At 51.0% G+C, this 17,312-nt stretch overlaps 8 protein-coding genes across 8 annotated transcripts; 5 read left to right on the forward strand and 3 right to left on the reverse strand.

Annotated features, from left to right (window-relative positions):
• On the reverse strand, positions 1 to 1,524 carry F9C07_2285387 (mitochondrial 54S ribosomal protein mL38). The gene is made up of 2 exons (XM_041293336.2): positions 869 to 1,524; positions 1 to 797 (listed from the first exon to the last, which is right to left on the reverse strand). The coding sequence occupies exons 1-2, from the start codon at positions 1,404 to 1,406 to the stop codon at positions 73 to 75; spliced, it is 1,263 nt and encodes a 420-aa protein (XP_041148242.1). The 5' UTR covers positions 1,407 to 1,524; the 3' UTR covers positions 1 to 72.
• A 106-nt stretch (positions 1,525 to 1,630) lies between these two features.
• F9C07_9080 (50S ribosomal protein L4) lies at positions 1,631 to 2,581 on the forward strand (the record flags this gene model as incomplete). The annotated part of the gene is made up of 2 exons (XM_071511859.1): positions 1,631 to 1,714; positions 1,796 to 2,581. 2 exons carry the CDS (start codon positions 1,631 to 1,633, stop codon positions 2,579 to 2,581), a joined length of 870 nt encoding a protein of 289 aa, XP_071364620.1.
• Positions 2,582 to 2,828: 247 nt separating this feature from the next.
• Positions 2,829 to 4,971, forward strand: F9C07_1713153 (mitochondrial 37S ribosomal mS47 domain-containing protein). The gene is made up of 3 exons (XM_041293345.2): positions 2,829 to 3,194; positions 3,256 to 3,417; positions 3,474 to 4,971. Exons 1-3 carry the CDS (start codon positions 3,075 to 3,077, stop codon positions 4,674 to 4,676), a joined length of 1,485 nt encoding a protein of 494 aa, XP_041148243.2. The 5' UTR covers positions 2,829 to 3,074; the 3' UTR covers positions 4,677 to 4,971.
• On the forward strand, positions 4,972 to 7,176 carry F9C07_1713154 (iron transporter). Its single transcript, XM_041286577.2, has 6 exons — positions 4,972 to 5,582; positions 5,644 to 5,810; positions 5,863 to 5,902; positions 5,951 to 6,108; positions 6,163 to 6,702; positions 6,752 to 7,176. The coding sequence occupies exons 1-6, from the start codon at positions 5,267 to 5,269 to the stop codon at positions 7,025 to 7,027; spliced, it is 1,497 nt and encodes a 498-aa protein (XP_041148244.2). The 5' UTR covers positions 4,972 to 5,266; the 3' UTR covers positions 7,028 to 7,176.
• On the forward strand, positions 7,177 to 9,379 carry F9C07_1713155 (Zn(II)2Cys6 transcription factor). Its single transcript, XM_071508332.1, has 3 exons — positions 7,177 to 7,331; positions 7,381 to 8,352; positions 8,399 to 9,379. The coding sequence occupies exons 1-3, from the start codon at positions 7,326 to 7,328 to the stop codon at positions 9,338 to 9,340; spliced, it is 1,920 nt and encodes a 639-aa protein (XP_071364621.1). The 5' UTR covers positions 7,177 to 7,325; the 3' UTR covers positions 9,341 to 9,379.
• A 39-nt stretch (positions 9,380 to 9,418) lies between these two features.
• On the reverse strand, positions 9,419 to 11,306 carry F9C07_9084 (putative arylsulfatase; the record flags this gene model as incomplete). Its single annotated transcript, XM_041293337.1, has 2 exons — positions 9,419 to 11,087; positions 11,149 to 11,306. 2 exons carry the CDS (start codon positions 11,304 to 11,306, stop codon positions 9,419 to 9,421), a joined length of 1,827 nt encoding a protein of 608 aa, XP_041148245.1.
• A 465-nt stretch (positions 11,307 to 11,771) lies between these two features.
• On the forward strand, positions 11,772 to 13,439 carry F9C07_9085 (putative MFS quinate transporter; the record flags this gene model as incomplete). Its single annotated transcript, XM_041293346.1, has 2 exons — positions 11,772 to 11,928; positions 11,977 to 13,439. 2 exons carry the CDS (start codon positions 11,772 to 11,774, stop codon positions 13,437 to 13,439), a joined length of 1,620 nt encoding a protein of 539 aa, XP_041148246.1.
• A 2,513-nt stretch (positions 13,440 to 15,952) lies between these two features.
• On the reverse strand, positions 15,953 to 16,909 carry atfB (putative bZIP transcription factor; the record flags this gene model as incomplete). Its single annotated transcript, XM_041286584.1, has 1 exon — positions 15,953 to 16,909. The coding sequence occupies one exon, from the start codon at positions 16,907 to 16,909 to the stop codon at positions 15,953 to 15,955; it is 957 nt and encodes a 318-aa protein (XP_041148247.1).
• Between the last annotated feature and the right edge of the window lie 403 nt (positions 16,910 to 17,312).

Here is a 17,312-nt window from a genome sequence, read left to right on the forward strand (position 1 = left end):
AGTTCGATTGTACAGTACAGATATAAGGCCAATGATAGAATAACCGGAAAGGAAAATATAGCGGGAAACCATTTACCGGAAGGTAGATGGGTTTCTCCTCTTGTAAGGCAGAGGCTCGACCCTCTTGCGGCGGAGCTCCATGTCCACCTCGGCGTATCCGTTCTCCTTCATGACCTCTGCCATTGTCGAATCCCATTCGGTACGGAACAGGTGCGCTCCAATGGCCTTCAGGTGGTACCTGGCTTGCAGAGTGCGGAGGAGCTTGTTGTCGCGGGTCGTCTCCTTGGCCTTGACGGCGGCGAAATCGAGCGGCTTCGAATCCTTCTGCTCCATAATGAAAACGGACAGACGGTGGTAGGGGCTACCCTTCTGAGCAACAGGAGGCAGCCATGGCAGGACGACCTGAGAGTCCGACGAGAGCTTGGACAAATCGACCTTGGTGGAGACGGCCGAGATGGGCACATTGACCGCTAGATAATGCATTCTGTAGTCGAAACCGTCCTTCTCGACATTGGGAACATCGGAATCGACCACGGCAATCGTCACAAGTTTCTCACCCCGGTCGAAGAGCTGCACGTCAAGTTTTGGTGCAGATGTGCTGACGCGGGAGTTGACGAACTCTCCGGGCTGAACGGGCGACCGGCCGAAATAGAGCTTAGTGTCGACGACGGGGTCGCAGTGGGGAAGGACATCAGGGATAACCTTCATCTGTGTGATTCTCTGGACAAGGATCTTGCGGCGGTACTCCCTCCATTTCCTGTCGGCCAGATAACGGTAGATGGGCTTGCTCATATCGCCTGCAATCAACTTGTGTTAGGATCAGACGTAGTTGTGGAATAATTCTTGATCTCAACAAGGGAATCCTCACCCTGTCCGTCTTCAAACTTCTTCTTCACCAATGGGTCGTTAATGTCCGCAAGAATCTTCAGGCGTTCAAGATGGAGCTCCATGGCTACCAGTCGCGACTTCTTCACTTGCTCGCCTCCCGCTTCTTCCGTAGGAACAGCCTGGAGCCTGGCGATCTTCTCCCTCATGGATACGATTTCCTTCAGTTTCTCCTCCCGATCCGCAAGGAGGACCTTGCGTGCTTCCTGGAAACATTGGTAGGGCAGTTGCTCGAAGGGAACGTTTGGTGAGCTTTGCAAAGCTGCGCGACGTCTGCGAGATCCAATGGGCGAAACACCCTGTCGTATTAATCTGCGTTCCAATCGAGGACTCGATACAAGTGCTGGGTCAGGTGCTTTGTGGAAAGGTTGGCTCTTAGGTTCAGCCTGGGCTTCCTCGCGAGCAAAAGCGGTAGTTTGGAAGGCCCGGGTTGACTGCACCTGAAGGGTCGGAAGGGCTCTAGGGTAGGACTTCTGAAGACATTGGAGCAATGGCTTTGCTGCCCGCTCGCAATGGGCCATTTTGGCGGTGACGATGGGGTAGGAAAGGGTGTAAGGAAAGAAGGCGAGGTGGTTCTCGTCCAGTCGTCGGGGAGAGAGGTGTTCCTTGCCGGACGGAACTTTTTTCGTTGTCGGAGCCAAGCCTCAGCGGGTTAGCGCCTCCCGTCTGAACTTTTGCTTCATCGCCCATTTGGCAACCCAATTCCCCCCATCACGACATTCCTCAGAGCTTTGCTGACAACACAATGCCTGGAGGTGACGCTCTTCGTGCCTTAAGATGGCTCTCCCGAAGCACTGGTGGGTTGCTCTCGGGGTCTGAGACCACTACAGTATGTGCTGTCGTTTTCTTTATGTTCCCGGTTGCAACACAATTATAACATCAACTCTAACAACCATGTCACCTTCAACAGCAACGATGCCTGACGAAGTCCTTTTCACGGTCAATGGCTACAGAGTCCCAAGCCACTACCGAGCACCTCACCCGGGAAGCCCCCAATTCCGTCTGGACTACAGAACCCGCGCGGGCGACCACCTACTCCTTCCCTTCGATGGAACCATTGCGCTTTGTTGAATACCCTCGGAACCATCTCTTGATGCCCCTGCGGAAGGATATCTTACATCGGGCTGTCATCTACGAAGGTGACATGACTAGACAAGGTTCGGCAAACACCAAGTGGAGGGACGACGTGCATGGAAGTGGCAGGAAATTGCATGCGCAGAAAGGTACCGGTAAAGCACGTGTTGGCGACAAGAAATCTCCCATCCGTAAAGGAGGAGGTGTTGCACACGGTCCTCACCCTCGAGACTTCTCCACGAGCCTTCCTCAGAAGATCTACGACCAGGCATGGCGGATAGCTCTCAGCTATCGGTACCGACGCGGCCAGTTGATCATTATCGACAACGACATCTCAATCCCGGAAGACGCTACGCCATATTTGATTAAAGAAATTTTCAAGGTTAACAACTGGGGCCGCGAGTTTGGGCGGTCGACCCTGATCACCGATCAGCCGAATGAGGGCCTCTTTGCTACGGTGCGTGAGGTGGGTGAACATGCGAAGATCCTTGACCGCAAGGATGTGGATGTCAAGGACCTTTTGGAAACGGGACGTTTGATTATCGAGAAGCAGGCGCTGGACCGTATCCTGGCTAATCACTCGAGGGACTTGGCTGCTAAGCCTGCAAAGGCTCTGTATTGATTTGTCGACGGGCGAATGGATGTTATTTTTTGGGTTTTGAGGAACTGTTATCTGTACAAATAGAATCTAGCAATGTATGATTGTCACTTGTAATTTGACCTGAAGAAGCAAACAAGCTTCGTTTCTTGTGTCGTTTTGGTGGTGTGATATGGATATGCATGGGGAATGAGTTACTCCTACAACCTATTCTTGAAAAAGATCCAGTCCGCCCATGATTTAGAACAGATTGAGAGAATTAGTAATTTACAAAACATAGTCAGACCAAGAGAACCCCTCAAAAATGGACCTGTGGAGGTAATGGGCCGGCTATCAGCTGTTTACAGGACGCTCGGCTGCTCAGTCGGCGAGGAAAATCGTCCGCCGCGAAAAACTCCGAGGTCAAGCGAAGCGGAGATCGTCTTTAACCGTGAGCTTCTCTGATACTACTAATACACCCCCTCTCTTCGCCCTTTATCCGTTTCTCCTTTCCGTCCGACAGGCTAAGGTCTGCCTAATGTTGCTCCGTCACAATATCTCCCGGTTATCAACACCGTCGAGCTGGATCTCGCGGGTTTCACCAGCAACCATGCCTCTCCGCGCCAAAGTGACAAACCCAGCTTTCAAAGCTGCCACAGTATGAACTTGAGCGTCCCCTTAGTGCTTAGTAAATTGATTGCTAATGATTGCCATTATAGATGTCAACTTCCACGAACCTTCCCAAAGAGTTGCCCGGCGATGAGCCCGACGATGTTTTGTTCAATTCTTTGTACGGAGTGCGCTTGGTCGAGCTTAACCGCCCTAAGAAGCTCAATTCCCTGAACGGTTCAATGGCTCGAAAGATCCTCCCTCGACTGAAGGTTAGCTGCATTGGTGAAAGGGTATACAAAGGTTATGGTAGCTAAGCATCGAACAGGAGTGGGAAAAGTCCCAGCTGGCAAACGTTGTCATGGTTGCCGGCGCAGGCTCAAAAGCTCTCTGCGCTGGCGGAGACGTTGCAGCCCTCGCTCTGCAGAATGAGCAGGGCCCTGAGGGACAGCAGAAGTCGACCGACTTCTTCGGTCTGGAATACCAACTCGATCACACCATCGCAACCTACTCCAAGCCCTTCATCTCCGTCATGGACGGCATCACCATGGGAGGTGGTGTCGGCCTCAGTGTTCATGCCCCCTTCCGTATCGCAACTGAACGCACTGTCTTCGCCATGCCCGAGACCACCATCGGATTCTTCCCGGATGTTGGCGGCTCCTTCTTCCTGCCCCGTCTTGACGGCGAAATCGGAACCTACCTCGCCCTCACTTCGGAGCGTCTGACCGGTGTCCAGGCTCTTTATGCCGGTATTGCCACACACTACTTCCACTCCAGCGTGCTGAGCAACCTCACCAACCGTCTGGCCGAGCTGGTCTTCCAGGATCAGGCTACCCCCCAAGAGCGCATGGACTTGGTCAACAACACCATGGCTGAGTTCTCCACCGGTCTGCCGTCATTGGCGGAGGAGCCAATGCTCATTGCTGGCGGCCTGCGCAGTGCCATTGACCGATGCTTCAAGTACAACACCGTGGAAGAAATCTTCCAGGCGCTGGAGAAGGAAACCGAGCAGAAGGAATGGGCCCAGAAGACCCTGGAGACTCTATCCATTCGCTCCCCCACCTCGCTCAGGGTTACTCTGCGCCAGATGCGCCTGGGTAAGAAGTGGTCCATCTCTGAGACCTTCCAACGTGAACATCACATTGCTAGCAAGTTCATGAAGCACCCGGATTTCGTCGAGGGTGTCAAGGCCCGTCTCATGTCGAAGCCTCCCCGCCAGGCCTCCTGGCAGCCCGCTACCCTCGAGGAAGTTTCTCAGGCGGATGTTGATGCTTTCTTTGAGATCCCTGAGGAGGAGTCTCGCCTGCCGCTCCTCAGTGAGACCACTTACAGCGAATATCCTCATGCCCACTATGGCCTTCCCACAGAGAACGATATTGCGAAGTTTGTGCGCGACAACACGGAGAACAAGCAGCAGACGGTCAGTGACTTCGTTCAGAAATGGGGTAACAAGGAAGGTGTCCGTGAGAAGGTTGCGGAAGTATTGGCCCGACGAACTGTTCAGACTCCCGAGGGTCTGCGTTGGGAATAAATAAAGGAAGAAAAGATGTAAACGGCGCTTTTTCAATTCCACTGTACTTTTGATTGTCAGGTTTTTACAATGGGTATAATTTTATTGACATGTATTTCATATATCTACAGGAGCTAGACGGTACAAACTAGATCTGTCTGTGAGCGTACATTCATAGACCTTGAAATCAACTCATAGTAAAGGATCCGTACGGAGGAGGTGGAGTTTAGGTATTGTTGATCAGGGATCTGTGTAGGGACGGGTGACTACTATGGGTATCTCAGGGTATTAAAGCGAGAATTTTGTGGATCCGACTCCTAAAGGCCTTCAGTATATCGGTTGACAATTTTTGGGTGAGAGATGGATCCATAATCTAATCAGATAACGAATTGGATTGATTCTAGTTATCGGTGAATTAAATGCGCTTCGGTCCGAGACCTTCACATCGTCAGTCCACCGCTTCTCCGGTATATTTCATCTTCCACCATCCATCGTCATAGACTCTGTGACTCAGACTTCAAATGTAGCGAGCCAAGAATGAAATAGGAGAACAAAAAGGAAGGAGGTAGGGAAAGAAAGACATCTCGTCAATAGATTCATTATCTCCAAAGATGTCTCGCCTGGACTCAATAGATGAGGCGGAGCCATTCCTGCCACCGTCATCTTTATCAGAGTCTATCGAGACTCCAATACGTGCGTCAAAGCCAGTGCTTGTCAGACTATACATCTCACACAGCCTGTCGACATGGAATTCGCGCATGTTTGAGTTCGGAGCGGTCTTGTTCCTGGCCTCGATCTTCCCAGGCACTTTGCTGTATGCTTCCGTCTATGCACTGGTGCGCTCTTTGTCTGCCGTACTGCTATCGTCTTGGTTGGGATCGATGGTAGATCGGTCGAATCGACTGAAGGCGATCCGACTGTCCATTAGTATGCTTTATCTGTCCTCATTCTACTTTAGCTTCGAGATCGGGTATTAACCAGCGTCCAGTATGGCAACGACTTCCCGTGGCGTTATCTTGTGCATGCTTTGTTGCGCTCCTGACCACGTCAGGGCCGTCCTATATCTCTCCGCTCTTGTTCGCCGTGGTCACTCTGCTTGCGTGCTTCGAGAAGCTGGCTTATACAGCCAACACCGTGGCGGTGGAAAGAGATTGGGTGAGATTTTTTCCATTATTTATGTCAAGTTAGGCATTCTAACTCTCAAAAGGCAATCGTGGTATCAGATGCTTTACAAATCCCAAGACAAGGTGAGATTATCTTCTACGGTAGCGCTCAGTGGACTGACATATAGTCAGACTTGAATGCATCCATGAGACGGATAGATCTCTTCTGCAAGCTTCTGGCTCCTGTGGTTATCTCTTTAATAGACAGCTTTTCAACCCGGGTTGCAATATGGACGACCTTGGGCATAAATGCTTCATGCGTTTTGGTAGAATATTTTGCAATTGCGCAGGTACCATCCCATTACTCATTCTAACTCGGTCGCAACCACTCACGGAAAACATAGGTATACAAATCAGTGCCAGAACTGGTGCGAAATCAAGAAACCGATGATAATCAAAATGAAGGAGAAGAAACAACCTCTGATGGCCAGAATTCCCAACGCAGCATAGCTCACAGCACGGTGCAGTACGCTAGAAGCGCACTTGCTCCATGGCGGGAATATGTCTCTAGTCCTCTCTTTCTGTCGTCATTCGCCCTTAGCTTACTTTATCTTACTGTCCTTTCATTTGGAACGACGATGGTCACATATTTGCTTCATACCGGCTTCAATTCTCTGCAAGTCAGTGGCATGCGAATTGGTGCTGTGATCGCAGAACTGTCGGGGACATGGGCGGCCCCATTCATCATGAATAGAATCGGACCCATTCGATCCGGGTTGTGGTTTCTGAATTGGCAGTTTACCTGCTTAGCCGCTGCGGTTGCTGCCTTTGCATTCCTCGACAACAGTTCCCAGCTTGCTGCGGTGAGTCTCATTGTAGGCGTTGCCCTAAGTCGCGTTGGACTATGGGGGTTCGACTTATCGGTACAATTTCTCGTGCAGGAGGTAAGCAGTGTCCTTAAAAGTACCCTAGCTTCTCTGCTGACGGTACCAGGGCGTTGATGAACATGCACGCGCCCGCTTTTCGTCTACGGAAATGGCACTGCAGAATATCTTCGAACTGTTCTCGTTTGCAACGACCATCGTCTTCCCTCTGCCAGAGCAGTTCAAATATCCAGTATTTATCAGTTACGGGGCAATTGCAATGGCAGCAGTATGCTTCGCGGCGTACGTCCGGAAGGAACGAGGGCATTTACTGCATACATCTAAGTGTTTTGGAGGTGATAAATTGCGATTGTTTGGCCGAGAGATGCCTTCCAGGGACATATGATATGATGATAAATATTGGCATGTATAGTCGTGTTGCTTGGATCACCCGTTGGATAAACACAGAACTGAACCATGGAAGATTCAATATATGAGAAAGTTTTATGAAACAGCAGTATATCTCTGTAAATTTTCATTCCGTTTCTTTTATATACCGAGTATAGAAAACTGTATGACCTGCCAATCACGCCCCTTGCCGAATTGCGGGGAAGCGCCGTCCGTCTTTAGTTTCTTGAATTAATTCAACTTCAACTCTGGCACTGCAACCGTTACGCCATGACTACAGATAATCACAGCCAACTATGGAGGTGATTCCCCTGCAAGGTGTCTTTCAAACCCATAGCTAACGAAGACCAGGTTCCGAAAGCACGGGGAACAGGCCGATCAGGTCCCCGCCGACGCACCGGCTGTTTGACATGCCGCGCACGTAAAGTCCGCTGCGACGAGGCCAAACCAACTTGTGCCAATTGTACTCGGCTGCGACTGCAATGCATCTACAAAACTATTGTTCCAGGAATTGCATCCCGACGGAGTACCCAGAGTATTTCCCAAGTTCCTCAGCAGGCTTTCACGATCGACTCGGCCTCCACTCATGTTCCAGACCGTCTGGATGTAAATTACTTCGACACAGTTTTACAACCTCGTGAGCTGCGTCCTCGTCGGGCGTCACATATCTTGCCTCACCAGGTGACAGACCATGTCTTGCCCTCAACGTCGGTTCCAGTTTCTGATTTCCCGAGTTTTGATATGCTCGGTTTTATTGGGGAAATTACGTCGGATTTCGAACAGAAGCATCTCGACCTGACGAACGGAGTGTCTGCGTTTACTCTTACCAGCGAGGCACTGTCTCCAACGACACCGGGGCATGTCGGAGGTAGTAACCATATAGTGCAACAACCGACTTGGACTGTAGATACGTCCGTCGAGACACTCCCCAGCCCGACTGACAGTCAATCAGAAGGGGTACAAAATGTGCTCTCAGGCGATAGAACGATATGGCCCGAGACTCGGAAAACTTACGAAGAACAACTACTGTCTCATTTCGCGGAGATAGATCCGCCGCCTACGACATTTGGGTCTATTGCCCTGGAATGGAATTATGTACGCGACGTTATTGTCTCACATTCAGGAGATGCTAGTTGCTTGTTAAATGCTTTGTATTGTTACTCTGATATACGTAAGGCGATGGGAGAAAAAAATCGGTGGAGAGCGGCTCCGGTGTATCATCGACAGGCGAGCTCGGAGATCCAGTCCTGTGTTACTGAGAGTATGGATGATTCACTACTGAAGCGGGCATTGACGGCGGTTTTCCTGCTTATGCTGTCGGAGGTATGTATATGTTTTCCAGCGTGCGTATCGAGCTAAACATGGATAGGTAATATCATCGCCAGACCTAGGAGACTCGAACACGTCCTATCTCCATTCGGCGTATTTGCTGCTACAGCGTTTCCACCATAGGACCAAGTCATGGACCGGGTTTGGCCACTTGATAGTTTCATGGATATCTTTGCTGGACGTTAGAGCGCTAATTGCTGGCCGTGATGGGGATCCGCTCATTGAGCTCGGGATGTTGGATCAAGCTGGCACTTCTGAGATGGATCAAAGATCGGAGGACGAGCTTCTCTCGAAACCCGGTTATCTCATACACAACGCCATTGTTGGCCCCGCATATTCCTTCCTATTTAAGGCCCAACAAGTGATCCGACGTATTGTCTGCCTCGACATGCACCACCGCAGGCGTGGGACAGTCAGCGATGAGTTCGAAGTCCTCCAGGTTGCGCACCAAATCGGTGCCGACCTAGAAGGCCTCTGGAACAAACGACCGCGAGTGCTTGATGTTTATGACAAGCCAGAAGAACTATATAACACCCTTCAGCCAGTCGTGGCAGACGAAGTATCTCGCACGTTTCGCCAGTATATAGCCAATTTCCTGGCCATCTTCATATACCTCCACCGAGTGGCCTTTGTGATCTACCCGCGGACAGACCGGGTGCATCGTGCGGTGGACCAGATCATCCAGCTGGCCACGGTGGAATCTGGCAGTGAGAACCATCGCCTGCCAATCAGCTTCACCTGGCCGCTATTCGTGGCCGGGCTGGAGGGCTCATTGGAGCAGCGAGGGTGGATTATACAGGAAATGCAGCGCATGGCCGACTTGCCCAGTGATCATAGCCCCGTAGCACAGCGACATCCCAACGCGAAGAAGATACTGCAGTTACTTGAGGAGATGACAAAACGCCAGGATGCATCTCGAACGTGGGCAGATTCACGCCTTGTGCGGCGAGAACTCTTCGTAGACCCCTTCGTGCTTATATAACACGACATTGTGAAGTTAAGCTCACGGCATGAATCAATCGTTACATTCGTACAGAGATATACATCAACAATCCTACAGCTAAAACTGTTTAACAACTCTCTGGAACCTAGGCGGGTTTCTCATGAACTTCTCAGGCTCATCCCTCGCCCCTTTCTTCCAGTAATCATACTCCATCCACGCATTCTCTGGCATCTGCGCCTCCGTTGCCTCCAGAAATTCTCCCAAATCCGGGCTCAACGGAATCACTCCTGTCTCAATAACATATTGATCCCACAACTTCAGCAACTGCTTTAACCGATCGGGATGTTGCTCCACCAGATCATGGATCTCTCCAGGGTCCTCGGCGAGATTGTACAACTGCCACCGTTCAGGGCCCTTCGGCTTGGGGATATAGACAATCTTCCAGTCCCCGAAGCGAAGTGCCGCTCTCCCACACGTTTCCCATCCTTGAATAAACTCCTGCTCATGAATACGGGGCGCATCACCAGTCGCCCAAGGGTAAAAGCTGCGACCACGCATGGATACAACTTCACGACCCTTATACGAAGGCGCCGGGTGCGTCGCACCCGCCATCTGCAAGATAGACGGAGCAAGATCCATAACCGTCGCAAACTGATCCGTGATACTTCCGTTACGCACATGATCCCCCACAGGAACAGACGACGGAAACCGAGCTAAGAATGGCACGCGGACACCTCCCTCCGTGGTAAACGCCTTGTACAACCGACTCGGCGCAGTAGCGGCCTGGGCCCAGCGGGGTCCGTACCAGATGAACGAGTTCCCGTTGCCGAGATTCTCGAGTGAGTTATCATAGTATTTCTGGAGATGGGGCATGACACCGCTCTGGACCATGGGGTAAGCTTCGTAGGCAGCGCCCTCGGCACCGTTGTCGGACATGAAGCAGACGAATGTATTGTCCAGCTCGTCAATGGAAGCGAGATAGTCGACTACCTTGCCTACGTTAGTATCGATGCACTCCACCATTCCGGCGAAGACTTCCATGGCGGTGCAGGAGAGCTTCTTTTCCTCTGGTGTGAATTCGGACCACGGTTTGACTTCGTCTGCGACGACGGGGTGGGCTTCTACGTCTGAGCGGATCATGCCTAATTCTTTCAGGCGTTGGAGACGTTTCTGACGAAGTGCTTCCGGACCGTCGTCGTAGACACCGCGGTAGTGGTCGATATACTCGCGAGGAGCTTGGAGGGGCCAATGTGGAGCTGTGAAGGGAAGGTAGGCGAAGAAGGGACGCTCATCGGAGCGGTCGTGCCATTCACGGAGGTACTGGAGCATCTTGTCGCCATATCCATCGGATGAGTACCAGCCCTCGGGCAGCTTCTTGACATACTTGTCGTCTTCCATGTGCAGGGCGATGTAGCTAGCTTCCAGGAAAGTGGGTGTCTCGTCGGTGCCCTGTAGCTGGGGCTCATAGGCGTAGTGGTTTGAGCAAGCAGGGAGATGGGCTAGAGAGCGATCGAAGCCGCGGTTAAATGGCGAACGCTCGGGTGTCAGGCCCAGATGCCATTTCCCGGACATGAGGGTGTGGTAGCCTGCATCGCGGAGGACCTCGGGGAGTGCCACAACGCGCTCATTGAGATACCCCTCGTAACCTGGCATGCCGCGCTGTGGAGCGGTACTCATCGCGGAGCCTTTGGGGCCGTTCTGGCCGGAGATGTTGGTCCATTCGATGAGGTTGCCCAGGCCGGCGATGTGGTGGTCTGTGCCGGTCATGATCATGGCGCGGGTGGGACTATATCTTGGTCAGCACTATTCTATCAGGAGTAGTATTGGTGTCACGAGAGGAAACCCACGAGCATGCAGCCGCAGCATGAAAGTCAGTAAACCGCACACCCTGTTTCGCAATGCGATCGAGATTCGGTGTGCGGATCTCGCCGCCAAAGCAGCCTATATCTGAGAAGCCCAGGTCATCGGCGACAACGACGAGGAAGTTAGGGCGCTTGGAAGCCATGATGTCCGTCAATATTACATAGACTATAGTCTAGAGGGTAGAGAGTAGAGAGGCCTCATCTCGGTCAGAGAAGCGCAGAACAGGCTTTATTAATCCGGATTATCTAAACTAGGTTCTTTGTTTGTATCCGATCGTCTGTCGGCTGTCGGCTTTGCGAAACGCCTCATCCCCAGGGGTATGAATATACCTGGGGTAGAAGCAAGCTGAATGGCGGGCTCCAAAGCTGCCTCCAGTGAGGATCTCCGCCAGATGAATATCATTTCCTCGTTGATACACAATATGGCGCCATTAGGGCTGTTCGTTGCGTATCGGCTGTCGGCTGTTTGTCGCTTTTGGGCGCCATCAGCTGACGTCAGCTGCATCCTTTTTGGGTAATCAGTGTACGTACTTCGCTTGTTCCTCTTTGCTATACAAGAGCATGCATCTCGTCTGTCAGGAGGAGTATAGAGGGCGAAATGGAATAATATGAGGTCCTACGCACAGATCCCACAATGGGATCATACCGAGTCCGCCACAGTGCAACCTGAGCTCCTGTCGCGACAAGGAGTATTCCGCATATACTGGCTCACGGCCATTGTCTGTTGCGGTGGCATACTTTTCGGATATGACTCGGGCGTTATCGGTTGGTTTTAACATGGCATGCACCCCAGACCTCTCTAATAATCTGCAGGGGGTGTTCTCACCTTCGACTCATTCCTCCGCGATTTTCATTGCACCCCTGATGTCCAAACCCGTGTGAGTGCCATAGCAGTAGGGATCCAACAGGCCGGCGCCCTGGCTGGCTGTCTGGCAATATGGCCTGTAACCAACCGCCACGGTCGTCGCCGAGCGATGATGTACTGCTCTGCCATCTTCTGTCTGGGAGTCATTTTTGAGGTCATCAACTCGCACTCCCTGCCAGTCTTCTACCTTGGCCGGGTGATCTGCGGTCTCGGGATCGGAGGATCCGCCACGGTGATTCCCATCTACCTCTCTGAAATGAGCCCTACGGACATGCGCGCCCGACTAGGTAGTTGCTATCAGTTCACGTTCACCGTAGGCATCCTCGTCTCGTACTGGGTCGATTACGGAATCCAATTCCGTGCCCCCACCGCCGCCCAGTGGCAAATCCCATTAGCCCTACAACTGGTCCCCGGCGCCCTGATGGGCCTCGGCATGTTAAGTCTCGACGAAAGCGTTCGCTGGCTCCTAAGCCAAGGAGACTCCCCTCGAGCCTGGACCAGTCTAACCTGGATCCGGGCATCATCGGGCCCTTCCATCGCGGCCGAATTCGCCCAAATCAAAGAGGGCATCGAAGCCGACCGCCACGCCACCGCAGATTTCCATGTACGCGAACTACTCGAAAGGCCCAATGCCCGTCGTTTCCTGCTAGGAATCAGTCTCTTCCTCGCGCAGCAATCCACCGGGGCTACGGCAATGGCCTACTTCGGACCCCAGTTCTTCTCCCTCCTGGTGGGGGGCAGTGGCACAAACCAGTCCCTCACGCTCCTCCTAACGGGGGTATTCGGCGCTCTGAAAGTAATCAGCTGTCTCGCGTTCATAATCTGGGTCGCCGAACGCTTCGGCCGAAGACCCCTGCTCATCCTCGGCGCCTTGGCCATGTCCCTCTGCATGGCCTCCACTGCCTTTGTCCTCAGATCGGACCCATCCACTACCCCAACCCAGACGACTAGTAATAGCATCAAATCCACAGGAATATTAACAATCTCCCTAATCTACCTTGACATCATAGCCTACAATTTCTCCTGGGGTCCCCTCCCGTGGCCCTGCACGGCGGAGCTCTTCAACACCCGTATCCGCGAACCAGGCGTTGCGGCCGGTGTCGCGGCCCAATGGCTCGGCAATTTCGTTTGGTCGGCTAGCACGCCATATATCCTGGCGGGGATGGGATGGGCTACGTTTCTGTTATTCGGGGTGCTAGATCTGGCCATTGCAGGGTTTGTGTGGGGGTGTTTGCCTGAGACAGGGGGGAAGAGCTTGGAGGAGATCGAGGTGCTGTTTGAGCAGATTGTTCCGGATGAGGAAGGAGAAGCTTGTTTGGGGAAGAGTGATGACAGGTGTTCTATATCTTCTTCTTCTTCTAGACATAGAGATAGAGAGGGTGGTGAGAGGTACGGGTCTATTGAGGAATGAATCTTAGAGTATACTAGAACAGGACACAATAGATCACCGATACTAAGTATGAATCTGGACATCGTCATCTTGCATTGGCATCTACTCTAGTATGAACGTATGTAGTACTATCTACAAAGACCCAAGACTAATCTGCATACAAAGTAGATACTACACAATAACAAAAATAACCCGACCCACCAGAATCTAGACCCTCCAACCCGAAAACAACCAAACACCAATGAAACCCCTCAATTCCTGATCCCAACGCCACCAAGATAAACAAACCCCCAACACCCAATAAAGTACATTCACACAATACAAAGCAAAAAAAGCCCAAAAATCAGCCCAATTAGCCTACTCATGATTTACAATCAATCAATGACAACAGACCACAGCCCCAACCACCGAACCAAACCACCCCAACCCCTAAGATAGAGAAAGAAAAAACGAGCCCCACACCAAACACCGCCCAAATCCCGCTGTAACCTATGAAGTCATAAACAATTGATCTGAAAAGATCGGACCATACTACGTACTTACCTAGCTACCTTCTTAGTATAGTAATGTGTTACCTGACTAGGAGATTGACTTAGTCATTAGTTTAGTTTAGTTTAGGGTAGATACTAAATAGATAGATAGGTGACGTGACGTAGTGACCATGGTTTGGGACTCGAGTTAAGATCTCTTCCAGATGTGAGTACGTGCATGTTGATAGTCACGATAGTGGGGAATTAGTGATCTGCAGGACTTACTTGTATCCACATAGGGGTAGTATTAGCTGTCTATTTACTCCGTAGTACTTACAGGGTAAGTAAGGCAGACGAAGGAAGGATGTTAGTGGGAACTGGATCTCGGACCAATGGATAGGCAGATGGAGTTATTTTCCGGGGATTAGCCCTATCTTTCTACTAGTATCTACCTGTCAGTATCTATCTATCTGTCTGTATGTTCAATACTTAGTGATCTAACTACCGAGGTAAGACTGAATGGGTCTTTCCATGGGATTTTATTATCGTCTTAGAGTAAATAGTATTTTGTATTAAGGACCTATATCACATCCTAAGTCTGACTCCTTACCAGGAATAGTCAATTGCCAACAATACAATGAACTAGTGTATAGGACAGAGATTGAGAACTGTGAATATGATATCCACCAATTGATATTCTATTTCCACATGCTAGCTTCTCTTTACAGTGAGAGATACTATATGAAAAGTCTCGTAAGGAATATAAATATTATTTATTATTCCCTGTCTACATCCACATCAACATCTACATCTACGTATCGTACCCTTACTATCCATACTCATACTCATACTACCTCCCAAACAAACAATCACTCAAACCAAACAATGGCACTCAACACAATACAATCCCCACTCTCCACTTCATTCTTCACATACCAAGTACCCCAACCCCCATTACAATCTACAAGCCCCAACAAACCAATACCCCAAGAAAAAAAAACCCCCCATTTGTCCCTTGCGACATTGCCCCTTGCCCCCTGCTCTTGGAGAAGGAGAATTGACATGATCACCTGACGTGATAACTGACGTGATGCACTCACCAGGACAGGGACCGTACTTTAGACAAAAAGTAAAAAAGGAAGGTAAAAATAGCGGGTGAAAGTAAAAAAGTTAAAAAGGGAGCGGATAAAGAACGCTTGATAGGAGGAAGGATATCCGCCAATGGAACCAAAAGGGGAAAAGGAGAGTTTGATAGATGTCATGGTGGAGCTCAGCCTTCTCAGGGATTTAATTCTATTTCAACAATGGTTGATGGGTCACCAGTTACGACCTTCCGGAGATAGAGTCCGTTGCTAGCCCCAATTGCCACCGTCAGGAGGATTTGCCTCACGGACCAAGTTTGATATCACGTCTGATGTAATGTCTGGAGGTATGGTTCGATCTCTGAGGCAACTTGGACCGATCTCAACATACTCTGGGGAAAAGACTATGGTGATCCTGAGCTTATCATGTTGTGGAGAGGGAGATCCTTCCTCAGACTCCCAAGTATGGCACGGCCTACGAGATCATGGAATTTGTTAGGGATATTTTCCCATTTTCGCTAAACCTGGTATTATACACCCGATTGTAATACCGCCAACGAGTGACCACCCGGATGCCCAGAGCAATCCAAGGCCGGTACATCAACCTCCAACATCTATTAATACAGCCAGCCCAGTAGTAAGCAACTCCATTAAAGTAATCCGCCCAGGCCCTGAATCGTAAGAATCGCCTGTATCCCATTAAACTCCAAACTCCAGAGCCCGTCATAAGTAAAGCAGCGAACTCGGTCAGATTCGTAACATTTCGGACATCTCATTTCGTGTGCGAGAACCGGGCATTATGCAAGTCGCTTTTATCCGACACCATTACCGAGATGCAGAAAGAAAAGAGTGATGTAGTGAGCAAATATCGCAAACAAAAGAGACAATAAAAGCGAAAAGAAAAAAGGAAAGAAGGAAGGAAAGCAAAAAAAGATAAAGAAAAAAAAAAAAGGAAAGACAAGAGCTCCTGTAACTCAACTCGCTAAACATTAATCAGCTCTTCAAAACTGTCATCCGTGGAGAATGTGTAGGACGACTCGGTCATAATGGACTGCTCGGAGTCTCGTCGCTGATCCAACGGTGACCCCATCTCCGAGGGCAGCTGCATGGGACCGTCGAATCCGAATGACAGCCCGTGAGGAGTGGAAGCCGCCATCTGTTCAGGGGATCGCATGGGAGAAACCAGATCGCGGTTGGGGGTGTCCTTGGAGGTGATCAACCGGACCATCTGGGCGAGGTGGATCTTGATGGCCTCGTCTCCACATTGCGCATGCCGCAGCATCTCGTTCTTGAGGTTGAGCACTTCGCTGCGCAGGTGTTCGATTTCGGACTCGAGCTCTCCTTTCTTGTTGGATACCTCACGAAACCGGGTCTCTAGGAGCTTCGTGTGCTCCTTTTTTTTCTGTCGACACTTGCTGGCCGCCAGCCGGTTCCGTTCCAGGAATTTTTCCCGCTTCTCCCGCTCTTGCTGTTGCTCACACTGGTCGATGGCTGATGCTTTGCGACGTCGGGTACTGACCCCATAACCATCTGTCTGTGATTGTTCACTAAGGCTGCTGCGATGTTTCGGGGGTGCATACTCGGGCGGTGAGCTGTTGAAGGCATACTGTGCCACGGGGTACATCTCCCCCATGGGGGTCTGTAGTTTCTTGTCGTCAAAGGGAGGCGGTGTTGGTTGTCCATTGCGGACGTGAGTGTTTTTAAGGCCCCTCTCCATGTTGGGGTTGCAAAAGGTCTGTTGCTCCATCTTGCCTTGCCATGAGGCCATGGACGGCGCGATGGTGTCGAAGCCCCAGATCGGTTCTTCTTCTCGGAGCGAGAAAGCCATCAGGTCAGGCTGTGAGAAAGCGCCCGCCGCGGTGAAGGCAGCTGGGCCGGCACAGGTGGGATCTGCCATCGCTGCTGGAGTGCGGCTGTAGAGGGTTTGGTCCACCGACATATTGATGATCGGTGGCGGGACGAAGAGACGAAGAATACAGATGGATGCTCAAAGGATGGTCGTTGACGATAGTGGGAGAGCGAGAGTTAGAAGGGGCCAGATGACGACGAATATATGTCAGACCTTGGGGAGGCGAAGAGAGAAAAAGGCACACAAGAGAGGGAGAGTCCGACAAGGGGACGGAGGGAGAGAGAGATCAGAGTAGATTAGATATGAAAAGGTCCAGCGAGAGTATTAAGACCCTCTTCGCCGGCGAGCAGAGGAGTCGTATGATCGAAATATCAAGAGAGGTTCAGGTGGTGGTCGAAGAGGCTTTGGTAGCGGAGAGGGGAAGAGAGTATGTTTTTAAGGCAAGTGCGGGTGGCCGACAGGCAGTGTTACCACGGTTGACAATACGGGAATT

Source organism: Aspergillus flavus, chromosome 5 (genome assembly GCF_009017415.1).
Source record: "Aspergillus flavus chromosome 5, complete sequence".
NCBI lineage: Eukaryota > Fungi > Ascomycota > Eurotiomycetes > Eurotiales > Aspergillaceae > Aspergillus > Aspergillus flavus.

Coding starts and splice junctions, on each gene's coding strand:
- F9C07_1713153 (XM_041293345.2), top strand. CDS start 3,075: ATGTTGCTCCGTCACAATATCTCCCGGTTATCAACACCGTCGAGCTGG. Junction 3,195..3,255: donor CAGCTTTCAAAGCTGCCACA/GTATGAACTTGA, acceptor TTGCCATTATAG/ATGTCAACTTCCACGAACCT. Junction 3,418..3,473: donor AGATCCTCCCTCGACTGAAG/GTTAGCTGCATT, acceptor AGCATCGAACAG/GAGTGGGAAAAGTCCCAGCT.
- F9C07_2285387 (XM_041293336.2), bottom strand. CDS start 1,406: ATGGCCCATTGCGAGCGGGCAGCAAAGCCATTGCTCCAATGTCTTCAG. Junction 798..868: donor GAAGTTTGAAGACGGACAGG/GTGAGGATTCCC, acceptor AGTTGATTGCAG/GCGATATGAGCAAGCCCATC.
- F9C07_1713154 (XM_041286577.2), top strand. CDS start 5,267: ATGTCTCGCCTGGACTCAATAGATGAGGCGGAGCCATTCCTGCCACCG. Junction 5,903..5,950: donor TTTACAAATCCCAAGACAAG/GTGAGATTATCT, acceptor ACATATAGTCAG/ACTTGAATGCATCCATGAGA. Junction 6,703..6,751: donor TACAATTTCTCGTGCAGGAG/GTAAGCAGTGTC, acceptor TGACGGTACCAG/GGCGTTGATGAACATGCACG.
- F9C07_1713155 (XM_071508332.1), top strand. Junction 8,353..8,398: donor TCCTGCTTATGCTGTCGGAG/GTATGTATATGT, acceptor AAACATGGATAG/GTAATATCATCGCCAGACCT.